Raw genomic sequence first — 13,327 nt, 5'->3', positions numbered from 1 at the left:
AGAACAGAATTATGGGTTCTTTGTGAAACATTGATTGCTAGTTTGCAATGAATCATCAAATGATGGGACATCTTATCGTTTTGGTGACACAGCTGAGAAGTGGCAGGCAGTCTACACCATACTGGAGGCCTTTGGGAACAGCTCTACCACCATAAACACAAATGCCAGCCACTTCTCTCATGTTGTTTCCTTGGACTTCGACCAAGCTGGGCAGGTGGCCTCTGCCTCCATCCAGGTAACAAACACAAGTGCGCGCACACAGCTGATTAGCTTGTACTGTACCCTTTTTACAAAACTCTCTTTACTTCTTAGACAATGTTGTTGGAGAAACTGAGGGTGAGCAGACGACCTGAGGGGGAATCCACCTTCAACGTTTTTTACTACATGATGGCTGGAGCCGACAGCAGTCTCAGGTGACTCGTTGAGCCCTTTTTTGTACTGTTTAGTAACGTAGAGATTTTCTTTTGTTTTTTAAAAATAAAAAAATGATTTGATTTGGAAGAATTGTAGCGTTACAATAGGTTTTTCACAGTGTTTGTCATATTATTTCTTGATGTTTGTTTTCTTGACAAGTTTTCGTCACCTATTCTCTGTTTGCTATGGATAGGCATGTCTGGAAATTTCTGGACAGTGGCATAATATTCACTGTTTCACTGCTGTATGGCAGTGCAGTTGCATTGAAATGAAATTGTCAACAATCAGTATCACTGATTTTTTCAGTCATTGTATCATGGGAGCATATGTTACTTTAAAACCTGTATATACCTTACAGCATGAATGTACAGGCTCTTAATTCTATAGGCCACCCATTCCCAAAGTCAACAATCCTGTGGCCCACTTAAAACCCAGAAAATCCCTTGTGGTCCACCCACAATAACCAAAATACAAGAGGATGTGATGTATTTCCTTGAAATTTTTAGTCAAAACACAAACAATGCATGCTGTTGATTAAACTTTCTAATGCTTTGCAGCGTGTTAGGGCCTCCCACTGGGACCAAAACCTAGATACAGTGTCTGAAGAAACAAAACATATTAGCAATTTAACATTTTATGGTAATCAGGTGCCAATCAGGCAGCAGCATTGGTAGAGAAGATTTGGCAGGTTTTTCATGGGGGTAACCCATATACTCGATGCACAAATGCATTTTTCTTACAAATGTGGCAATGCTTACGGGGAAATAAACAGACTTTCCAGTGGTGTAATATTTATAGCTTTTTTTCTTTGTTACAACAAAGAAAAGAATCGACCAAACACTGATTTCGTTACTTTTTTAGGTAGCAAGTGTACATTCTGTGCTCGAAGTCTAAAAATGGGCAAGCTTAAGGATTTGAGTAAATTGTTGTCACTAGACGACTGCAGTTCTTGGGAGGTGTTCCTGGTTGACAGTCGTCAGTATCTATCAAATGTAGTACTTGGAAGGAACTGTAGTGAACATTGATCCTGTGATTTGCGTCATTGCGTTCTGTTTTTAATTACATTTAACAAATCTTCTCAACTTTTTTAGAATTGGGGTTTTACACTAAATATCTTTGCTAAGTCAGCAATTAAATTAGAAAGCTGTCTTAAAAGAAAATCATTGTCACATAATATGGATATTCTTCTGATATAACAAAAATACAACTACTCACATCAAGCTTACACATTTGTCTGGCACTGAGGAGCTTATGTTTCTAGTGTCTTTCCTCTCCTCCAGGACGGAGCTGCACTTTAACCACCTGGCTGAGAACAGTGCTTTTGGGATCCTGCCACAGACTAAGGTAATCACAGTAGATGGTAGATGTTAATAAAATGTGTGGATGAAAGCAACTGTTTATTGCAAAATTCCAGACTCCCTGCAGGGTTCAGTAAAGTTTGATTTGATCTGCTTCAGCCTGAAGACAAGCAGCGATCCTTGCAGCAGTTCACCAAGCTGCAGGCAGCCATGAAGGTGCTGGGCATCTCCAGTGAAGAGCAGAAAGCCCTCTGGCTTATCCTCGGTGCCATTTACCACTTGGGGGCAGCGGGCGCGACTAAAGGTAGGAACTCCCTTCCTCGTTGATTTTAAGTACATCAGATCTTGACTAGGGAGATGGTGTGATTATAGGGGAATAGGAGAAGATGTAATAAAAGGATAGCGTACAAATAGAAATCTACAGTGTATCACCAACTGCCACACCCGTCAAAAAAACAACCATACAGCAACTAGAACCCAAAAAATAAAAAAATGCACAGATATATTCTTCTTGTAGGGGTTGTGCAGTGTGTGAGTGTGAGAGAGAGTGTCCAGTGTGAGTGTAAGTGTTTAAGTGTCTTTGTCACAAAATGAACTTGAAAATGAGGGTAGGGGAAAATGGGCTCCAGGTGCCCAAGAACTGGCCGGCAGAGACCCCCCCAACACGGAAGACGTGTAAGCCATTCCAGACCACCAAGGGAGTGGGTCAACAACCATGTCAGAACAGCGAACCACACGCCCTGGAACCAACAAGTATGCCCAGGGAGGGGCAGCAGCATCCAGCAAGGAGCACTAGGGAGGGTGAACCTCTTTCCTCCAAGACCATATCTCACAGGGGCCAAGCCCCAGCAAGCCCCAGACCCAGCCATGCACACACACACACAAACACATGGACCAGATTGTCATGGTCAAAGATCTGACCACCCTCATAACGTCTGGGTACTGACCAGTAAAATAAGGTTGTGAATACAAGCAGCTAAAAGGAATTTCCTCTGTAGGGAGGCTCGGCTGTATCTTAGACTTAAAGTTAGGAGCTTAGACATCTGGAGAAAGATTGTAGTAGAGCCACTGGCAGTGTTGGGGAGTAATGGAATACATGTACCGCCGTTACGTATTTAAAATACAAAATATGAGTAACTGTATTCTGTTACAATTACCGTTTAAAAAGGTGGTATTCAGAATACAGTTACTTTGTTGAAATAAAGGGATTACACGGCGGCCTTTTCCTGTTCCATATGTTAGGCTGTCCCCTCTCTATTTTTGGTAATTCCACGCCGGTGGAAACCCAAACAAAACACGCATTAAGAGGCTCAAATGCCTGGGTCTCAAGCCCATGTCACCTCTACTTGCGTCCCGCAAAATGACGTGACGAAATATTTAAATAAATTATTGTTCAAAAAATTATTTAATATGAAGGCAATACAGGCATAGCCCTAAAGAATGTAGCCTCATGGGCAGTGTAGCCCAGCTGTAAGTACACTGTGTTCGTGTTTTCCTCTGAAACAATAAGCTCCGTTGGAGCAGCCTTTCAACGCCTCTCTCTGTCTCTCGCTAGCAAACTTGACCCAGGCAACAAAGTAAAGTTTTCAGCTATGAGCCCGACACGAACCCGACGTATTAGCCAGAGGTCGCTTTACTACGGTTCGGAGCTGTGGACCTGTTTTATATATGCACAGAATAGTTTTCTATACGAGATCACTGCAAAAAGTGCAGCCTTACCTAATGTCCACCTACTGTTACTCATTTTATATTAAGATTTAAAAATGTAGCTGGTATTGGTATGATGAGTAACCTTCAGTAATAGTAATAAATCACACAGCTATAGTACATTCATGTAGTTGTAAAAAGCATGATAATATATTAAATAATCCAAAGTATTCAGAATACGTTACTCTCATTGAGTAACGTAACGGAATACGTTACAAAATACATTTTGGGGCATGTAATCTGTAATCTGTAGTGGAATACACTTTAAAAGTAACCTTCCCAACACTGGCTATGTCCATGGTGCTGATGTAAGCTATAGGTGACGGTTTCTCTTTGTGTATATATATGATAACCATGTTCAGTGGAATCATAACAAAACACCCACATTTCTGTTTTGTAACGCAAAACAATTATAAATCTGAACAGAGACGGCGTCTGAGGTTGTGTTGATGCCCAAATTCTTTCATATTTATTCCTCTAAAGTAAGACAACTGTAGCCCTTTATAAGATTTATTTAATTAAACCCTTTATTAATGTTCTGGCTTGTGCGGCTCCCGTTACAAGCATGAAAGACACGTGCATATGAGAGGTGTCATCATCTCCTGTGAGACAAATTTAACAAAGATCTGTGACAAAACTCAGCGAGAAAACAATAAACTGGAAGTGTAAAAACACCTTTTTACTGTTCTTTGAGGTAAATCCCAACATTTATGATTTTCTGCAGCCTGTCCTGGTAGCTGCCATTCATAAGGATTATTTCTGCAGAAAAAGAATGACATGATGCATTAAATGCCCTCTTTTATGTGAGCAGAAGCAGATGCAGAAGAAGTTAACCACCGATGTGATAGCCATCTCTGTCATGGCCAGCTCTGACTGAGGTTTTAGGTTTTGTCGAAACCCTTAATGAAAACAAAAGCCAGTCTGTGCTGATCTTCCTATATACGCAAAAACTTTATTCTCAGTCAGAATAAAGAATAAAATTTACAGTAAGAGTAAACAGTCGACTTTTCAAAAGAAGTTAATGGTCTGTAGAAACGTCTGTGTTTGTTTGTGTGTCAATAAAAAAAGCGTGTAAATACATAAAGTGTTAAATACCGTTTTCACTGCTCCATTTTCACGGGAGAGAGTTCGGTAAGGGGATCCCACACTAAATCAGCAGTGAAAGTGTGAAAGTGTGCATATGCGTTCCACAAGCAGCTTGAGCTTTGTTCTGTCTTAGATAATCCACAAAGAATTTCATTCTATTTCACATTTTAGTCTGGATTATTAAAATGCAATGTCTTGTATAATCATTTTCAAAAGAAACTGATATGCGCAAAATCCATCGTTTTACGCGCGACTCCTTACATCGCCATGATTAGTTACATGGTCACAACAAAATTACGGCCTGTTTTGCACAACAAACAAACAAACAACAACAAAAAACTGAAGTGTCATCGTGTCCGTACTGCTGAATAAAATGCATATTTTCCTTTACATTTGTTTTACTTCTCATAGTTGGGTTTCATTTGGAATTTCCTTTGGAACTCCAAGCGCTTTAGAAAGACTGGAAAGTGGGAAGTTTGCATGGATCACATCACGGTCTTCCTCGCCTCTCAGTCAAAGGTCCTGATGAACTCTAGCTATGCCCACTGGTCTGTGCCGAAAGTCACTAGTTGAGGCAGTTTGGGCATCTTCTTAGTAAGCCTATTGGCCACCAACCTTTGAAGGTTTGTTGGGCACACCAAACTGGTAGGAGACAGCAGGTTAGACCCAGAACTTGTGTAAAGTGAACTGGAAAGTTTTGCTTGGGAGAAATTTGGTTGAAATATCCCGCTTACCCTGCTGCCACTAGAGTGAGCACTGATCCACTCCAAATAAAGTAAGACCTGAAACTTGCAATGTCATCCTGCTTAATAGGGAAAAGGTATATGGAAAAAAGAGGCCATGGATGACAATATGTTAACAACAAACTGGCAAAAAGTCTAAAATGAATTTGTACCAAATGGGCAGTCTAAAATCTATATGCCATATTTGACTTGTCCCTTTAACATGATCCTCCTACGTATGTAATTTTAGTTGTTTTAGATTGTAAGGACGACTTGAAATGAAGATGTGCATATCCTGCATTTGGTTTTATACTTATATGCAAGTTTCCCAACAACTGATTTATTGATTTTCCCAGCTTCTCTGCACTGCACTGACCTGATTACTTAATGCCAGCATGTCTCTGTTCAAATTACAATCAACTGTAAGGCATCAAATGTGAATTCTTCTTGCAGAAGTGGGAGAAAAATTGTTTTTAAGTCAAATTTACTTTCTACCACCAGCCACTAGGTGTCATGTTTGACATATGAATGTACTGCTCTCAGTCAGAGGCACGCTGACTACAGAGGCAAAAGGGAATGCAGATTTTTTCCATTAGATGCTGTTTAATGTGGCTTTTTCCAAAATGTTTCAGCAGTCCACAGTTAATTCCCCTAGAACTTTTAGAAGTCCAGGTATGTTGATCAAATCCTACATTGTGTTCTGTTTTTATGTATGACATCCAAACAGTTTTTGAAGTTGAGTTTTAGTTTAATCACTAGTCATATATTTGAGGTTTTACTGTATATAAGTAGAAGGTCCCTTAACTTTAAAATTGTGCCGTCTGAAAAAGAAAGCATACCTGCACAGAAAATAAGATGGAGCGCAACAGAATACATTTATTTTATATTTGGATGTGACTACTTTACAATCACTACCAATTTAAGTGCCAACTTTAATTTATTTGCAAAATTGTGTCTCCATAACTGGAAGTGATTACCCTTGCACGTATTTATTGATTTTTCTCCTCATTGCAGCAATCTCAATGTGGTGGCTGTGTGAAGTGTTTCCTTCTGTTTTTTGGGTCGTATGGGTTCAATGTCAGGTGGCGATGGATGCTCCAACATAAAACTGGGGACAGTAAAAGTCATCTTTTTACATGTTTTTGCTGAAATGCACACTTACTTCAAAGTGACATCAGTCATAGTATAGAAAGTCTTTTGTGACTTGAATAATTTTTAACGTCAATAGTCTGCACTGACAGTGACTTTACTTGAAGGACATTCTTTATGCTTGGACCGTTTTCTTTTAGTCCTGAGTATCATTACCTCTCCACTGGTGTGAAACAGGGGTTTGGGGTGCTATCAGTCACATTTCTCAGCCAGCTGTTCCAAAGCATAATGATGTGTTGTCAGTGTTGTTGAATGCTAATGTTGATGTTTTCCTGTGTCTGTGATGATGTGATGAATCCTTAAACTATTATCTCTAACACCCCCCCCCCTCTCTTTTTACTTGCATGTTTGCATGCTGCGCCATATCAAACACAGATGGAGATGAAGGTAATGGGAAAAAAACAACACACGACTTGTTGACCCTTTTTTTTTAACCTAAAAAACCTTATGTCAGAGCCTCTCCTGTTTGTTTTCTGTCTGTATGCCTTTATCATTCTCTTCAGCCATTAGCATTTTTATTGTTTCTGCTCCTCCTCTTTCTCTCTTGTGTTTTTTGTGTTTTCTTCATTACGGCTCTCCCATCTCCTTGCATCGCCTTTTCCTTTTCTCTAAGATGAAAATCAGAACTTCACTGTTTCTTTAAACCGCCCTCTCTCATACCTCCCCTGTCACCTCATTCGACTTCTGTCACACTACTACAATTCTGAAACAAACAAAGTAAAACTTGTACATTTTCAAATCTCTTGTTTGTGTTTTAGCTCTCTACCACAGACCTTGTATTTCCCAGATTAACCTGGACCCTGTTGGGTTCTCTGGTTCTGTGTCGCTTTGATTGGCTGTATGTCGCTGGTGTTGTCATGATTCTTTGGTTTATTCTAACACACTGGCTTTGATTGAGGTTCCGACCAAGTGGAGATGCTCTCCTCTTGCAGATAATTGTGCAAAAACAGATTGAGAGTTAGGATTAAACATGATTAGCTGTCATCTCCATCACATATCTAAGAACACACCAGCCTCACACAGCTTTTCCGTTTCTCACAGTAGAGATTTCCATATTTATGTTTGGAGTCGTGGGGACAGAACACAAACATGATGTGCTAAAACCCACACAGCAGAGGACTCTTGGTGTTTAAGGTGGGATCATAACTGGATCCTACTTAAATATTTTAAAGATTTTTAAAACATTGATTTCATTTATTGACATTAAAATATTTAAGTGTCTCTAATTTTTACTGTCAGTGTATGTGCTGCAAAGTGTCAACATGAAACTATTCTGTACTGACTTTAAGTATTTTAGTAAAAATAATTTACATCACGTCAACTGCAAGATATTCACCAGTTGACTTTTAGAGCCACCAGTGTTCAGCATTAATTCAGCATTACACATTGCACAAAGAAATGCTGCCTTTCTCTCTTTGTCTATGCCGTTGACAGCATATAATACAGTATAGTTGTGGTATTATAATAATACATTCTTCAGGAGTCTGCTGTCGTGTTTTGGATGGGGTAAAGTGATATTATACAGTAAATCAGTACTAGACTGTACTGTACACCTCATGACATCTTTCATTAAGAGAATAGATACTTTTTAGTCCTTCTAGTGAGTCCATCACAAAAGTTGCCTTTGTTGATGGCAGTAGTTGGGGTCTGGAAAATTTCTCATTCACTCTGCCACTTTCAGGAGATGAATTATCATTATGCAGTTAAATCTTGATATAAGAGATATCCCACTCAAGTATAAGAATCAAGTCAACATTCATTTCCTTTTAGGGAACTCCTCTAAATCATAGATGCTGATATGACTGCGTTACTCTGTTAGAGAAGCGCTAAATGTTCCATTACTGCAGAATCTCAAGCTCAGTTGTCGTTTCATTTCAACTGACAGTTTTTGCACTTTTCAGCATTGTTTTTTCACATCTGGGACAACTCCTGTCAAAGGCAGAGAACATCTCTTTTGGTTAAATAGAGGTGCCAAGCGAAGTGTTTACCAGGTAGAAGGCCAGGACCATCGTTGAAATTGAATTTGTATTTTAACAGTTACAGTCTGAGGTCTTGTCAGCTGTACTGAACCTCAGCAGAGCTGATAGTTGTACTGGATTTGGATACTGGAGTGTCACAGAAACGAAATCTTGCCTAAATTTGCAACAGACGGTAGAAATAGTAGTTTTGATCTACAGTAATTGTATACTTACACTTGCTCTTCATTTTTACTGTACATGTTATCTTCGTTGCCTTTCTTCTTCTAGCTCTTTGTTTTAGAATTTGAACTCATTCATGCTTTACTTGTAGTGGGACGTCGGCAGTTTGCTCGTCATGAATGGGCTCAGAAAGCGGCCTACCTGTTGGGCTGCACCTTGGAGGAGCTATCTTCATCTATTTTTAAGCATCAGGCCAAAGGACTGCAGCATTCTACCTCATTCAGAGGACCACCAGATGAGGCTAGCCATGGTGATGGCTTAGGTAAAAATACTGCAAACGTTGGAATTTCCATTTATGTTGAATTATTGCTAAAAGGGTTCCCATTGTTGATATGATCATTTTTTCTTAGATGCAGACCACATTTTGCTTGTTTTCAGCTGCTGTTTAAAAACTGAGTCCCATGAAAAAAACATAAAACGTGCATCTCATCTGTCTCTCAGGCCCTAAAGTCACAGCTCTGGAGTGTTTGGAGGCCATGGCATCAGGACTTTACTCTGAGCTTTTCACACTTGTCATCTCCCTTATTAACAGGTTAGCTGTCAGCATTTACCTCAAATTCTAGTACTACAATATTCATATTCAATTTGGACTTATATAAAATAGCTAGATCATTCATGAATTCATCTTGCCAGATAAGCGCTGCACTTTAGATTTTTTTTGTAAAATATTTAAAACATTCACCTTCAAATATTGTAAGAATGAATTGGTATATAAATATAATTTTGACACTGGGAAGCTGCAGACTGCTTGATTAGTCAAAGCTTCTTCACTAAAGCCTGCTGATGCATCTGTGTCCCTCAGGGCCCTGAAGTCTAGTCAGCACTCTCTGTGTTCTCTGCTGATCGTTGACACTCCGGGTTTCCAGAACCCTCGGCTGGCTCATCAGCAGAGGGGAGCCACTTTTGAAGAGCTCTGTCACAACTACACCCAGGAGAGGCTACAGACTCTGTTTCATGAACGGACCTTTGTCAAGGAATTGGAGAGATACAAGGAGGTGCAGCTGGAACAACAGAGCTTAACACTTGGGAGGGACAGAACATATACATATTTCATGCACTGATTTTAAGGACGACTTAATAATTACATGTAGTCAAACACAGATGTCTATTTTTTCTGGCGTCTGCCTGTACCGATAATTCTCAACTAATTAAAATTTTTAGGATTTTAGATGCACTGGAGATCAGTTCATTGGTGCTCCAAAGCAGTAAAGAATTTGACCTCAGTACTCCAGATAATCCACAGGATACTCGGGGTTTAGAAAATTTCTACTTCTACTGTAGTTCCAATGCAAGTGGTTCACATCAAGATCTGTGGTTTCTACGAGTAATTGAGCTTCAAAACTTGAATAAATACACAAAAACTCAAATGTTGAGAAATTGGTGGTGTCAGTAAAAGCATTTCTATGTGTAGTTTACAGCCTCGCCCTGTGCTTGTGTCGGTTTCCTCCAGGTAAGCTTGCACAGACCAAAGACCCTACAATAATGCAGAGAAAACCCCCAACAATCAAATGTCCAGTTTAAGAAATTTCCAAAACTTTTTATGTACTCAACCCAATCTATAGCTTTAGTAACTGCTGATTTCAAGATTGAGATGAACAGCTGCACTTGATTTTCCTTTTTTTATTTTTTATGAGCTCATCTTCTGCTGGTACATGTCTTGTAGGTTACTAACCTGAGTTTCTGTCCCCTCCTGCATCTAGGAAAACATAGAACTTGCTTTAGATGACATAGAGTCCAACACCTCACTGTCTGTAGCAGTTATTGATCAAGCCTCAACCCAAGCTCTGGTAAGCAACCCTCACTACACTCTGCTTTGCTTTCACCTGGAATCAGTTGTGAGAAATATGCTGTGTTAACAGCACAGATTAAAGTTGTGTTTATGTTCAGTGGAGCATTGAGGTATTTAGGTCCAGATTCAAGGGCAGTTTATCTGGGCCTGAATTTCAGTCATTATTCAGGGAGACATTAATGCAAATGAAGCTGTAGCCAAATGAGCACCCCAGAGTACCACTGAGCCAGCAAATAGCTCTTTTCATCACTGCTGGCAAATGCAAATAGTTCTAGGTCCATGGCCAATCTAGCAAAGCAGGCATCAATATGTGCTGAAGCCAGAGGACCTGAGATCTGGGACAGAAAACTCCCCCTACTCTTCTTGAGACTGAAATTAGATGTAACATAAAAGAGTTTTCAAAGCATGCTTAGCCTAAATGCTTGTCAACTTGTTGTGATGGTTGGTTCCATATTTTCTTGCTGTTTCTTTCATTTCCTTTAGGATTTTGTCTGAGATCAGCACTATTGATTAGAATCAAATTTGTGATGTGTTTTCTCTTTGAAGCTTGAAAGAGTCTCCTTTTCTCTCCACTCGTTGGTTCCCTTTTTACTAAAAGTCTGTGTTGTTAGCAGTACAAGTATTTGCAGCATTTGGTCTGTGTAGATGGTCCTGCAGTCTTGATGGAGACAAGTACTAGATTCCAGCTTCCTTTTGTGTTGGACTGTGTTGAATGTATTAGATGATTTATATAATGGTGTGTATTTTTATTTGAAGTGAGAGTAGAACAACAAACCTGTAATTATGTAAGAGTAGCAAATGTCTGTTAACCATAATAACTGACATTTGATACCATCAGCAACGTTGTTTTTCATGCCAAACTGTTGATCGTTCTAGTTTTCAAGACACCTAGAGACAATCAAATCCCCCAAATATTAGCTGAAATGCTTTAAGCTGCATCCATATTGGAAGCAGTTCACAGCAACCAGAGGCCACACAACGTAAATGACATTCTGTGACTACAGGAAAAATAACAAAATAACCACTCGAGATACGTTTCTCCAGGCAAGTGGTTGACGCAGTTATCAGTGCGCGAGCAGGATCCTGTTGTTTGACATATGACTAGGTAGTAAATAAATTAGATGGTTACCCAGGCAACCCGTACCTGGAACATTAAGGAAACAGGTGTCAGCTTCAAAGCGAGTGTGGTGCTTTAGCAGCAAAGACTACAGAATGGATTCCTTTTTGCTGGCATGTGTGAATCTGAGGTCAGTTTCTAATGGTTCAACTGAATTCAAATGAACTCTTAGGACTAGATTGACATTGGATGTTCTGACCTACAATCACTAAAGATTTTAGAAGTTTCTGCAACTGATCCTCTTTATGATGGACTTACACATTATGTACACACATCCTCAGATAATACAGTGCTCAACCACAAACAAAATCACTCTGTCAAGCTGCCCTGGTCTTTCAAGGCAAGGAATCTGTAGACTGAAGGTGTTAGCGTCACAAGGCCTCTGTAGATCAAACTTTTATCTTGTTTCCAATCCTGAACAATCAGGTGGTACAGATATTACACCAACATAAACACCAAGGTCCTCTGCCTCTGGTGCCTTTTTTGTTCCATCTTCCACTGCTCTGTGGCACATTTCAGGCTCCCACATGTCCATCGTAGGCGTTTTGGCAAAGGTCATGGGTCTGCAAAGGCATTCTCACCACTGTGTGGCTAACAGCCCTCATATGCAGCGAGATGCATATGTGCATAATCTGGTACCTTTTTTCCTAATCATAACCAGCTTGAAGGATTTTAAGCAACTACAGAAGACTTTCGGTGAGCTTGAACCACACAGCTTGTGCTCCACCAGGCCATCAATGGAACTACACCACACTGCCACTGTCCTTTTGAGTGGAATCATAATAATTTTGTGTCTGTGTTTGTGTGTGATGTCAAGTAGTGACCAACAAATTATTTCAATTTATCTGAAGAGGAATTAAAATAATGTTGTTGATCTTTTTGAGGTAGCACCGCATCGTGTTACACAAATATGAGTCTGTCCAATACCTTTAGCTTTAGTTAATAGCTGCATTACTAATGACACCCAGAAGAACAGTAGACATGGAAACACACTGTGACTCAATTTTGATTAAACAATACAGGTGGTGCATTTGCATCTAGCTTGTGATCTCTGTTCAAATTACAGCAAACTCTTTTTAATCTCTGTAAGTGATTCGAATGACACTTTAGCAGATAATGTGTTTTCAGCAGCACAATCCTAAGCCTCTTCTTTGATTTGGAAAGCCTTTAAGAGTCAGCTAACTTTGTATTTTCATTATAAGCGGCCTGTCTGCACAGGTTTCATATTTTTATGTAGAAAGCCTCATCTCTGCTAGGTCCACAAATTCAACAATTTAACAAAACAGTGCAGGATTTAAACTTTGTACTGACAAGAGGAGTAGTTTTATAATCAGCTGTTAAGGTTGTGAAAGCCTATATCCAAGTAATCACTCAAGCTTTTGTGCTGCACTGTTTTCTTTTTATATTGTTCGATTTTGGGTGCTAATTTACTAGCATTAATTGAACATTGATTTCTAAGTAGAATGACAGGCATTCAGAAATGCTTGTGGAAGGCTTATTCTGCATTTGCACAGAATTCGTTTTATTTGCTTGCTTCTAACTTAAATATATGAGCTGTATGATTTTCAGTGCACAGTTGGAAAGCTCACTCAAGTCTGATTTGTGTGACTGACAATTTTTAAAAGATGAGAGGAAATCTTCTTAAAAGTAGAAAATAAAATGAAAGGGCCAATCCTTGCACTTTAGTTTAAATCAGTACTGTAGTGTTCAGCTTTGAAGGTTTGGGAGGACATTAGAATGCCCTTGATTGAGTCTTTATGAAAAATGCTGAACAAACCTTAAGGACAAATTTGTCTAGAGCAACAGCAGCTTACTGTAGGTGGAGATTTGCCATGTGGAAATTCACT

General features: G+C 39.5%; 1 protein-coding gene across 9 annotated transcripts in view; it reads left to right on the top strand.

The window, feature by feature from the left end:
* Positions 1-13,327, top strand: part of myo18ab (myosin XVIIIA b) — a 126,225-nt gene that overhangs the window by 47,978 nt on the left and 64,920 nt on the right. For all 9 annotated transcript variants that reach the window (XM_085244822.1, XM_085244821.1, XM_085244820.1 and 6 more), the window contains 8 exons: positions 93-235; positions 313-413; positions 1,695-1,758; positions 1,872-2,016; positions 8,666-8,836; positions 9,016-9,106; positions 9,377-9,569; positions 10,275-10,361. In XM_085244822.1, coding sequence (XP_085100948.1) covers positions 93-235; positions 313-413; positions 1,695-1,758; positions 1,872-2,016; positions 8,666-8,836; positions 9,016-9,106; positions 9,377-9,569; positions 10,275-10,361 — 995 coding nt within the window. The remainder of the gene's footprint in view (positions 1-92; positions 236-312; positions 414-1,694; positions 1,759-1,871; positions 2,017-8,665; positions 8,837-9,015; positions 9,107-9,376; positions 9,570-10,274; positions 10,362-13,327) is intronic.

This window comes from Mchenga conophoros, linkage group LG14 (assembly GCF_057382185.1).
Source record: "Mchenga conophoros isolate Kocher_MC1m ecotype Shallow Benthic linkage group LG14, M_conophoros_male_GT1.1, whole genome shotgun sequence".
NCBI classification, from domain to species: domain Eukaryota; kingdom Metazoa; phylum Chordata; class Actinopteri; order Cichliformes; family Cichlidae; genus Mchenga; species Mchenga conophoros.
The sequence above is the reverse complement of the archived record's forward strand: the minus strand, read 5'-3'. Positions and strand labels throughout refer to the sequence as shown.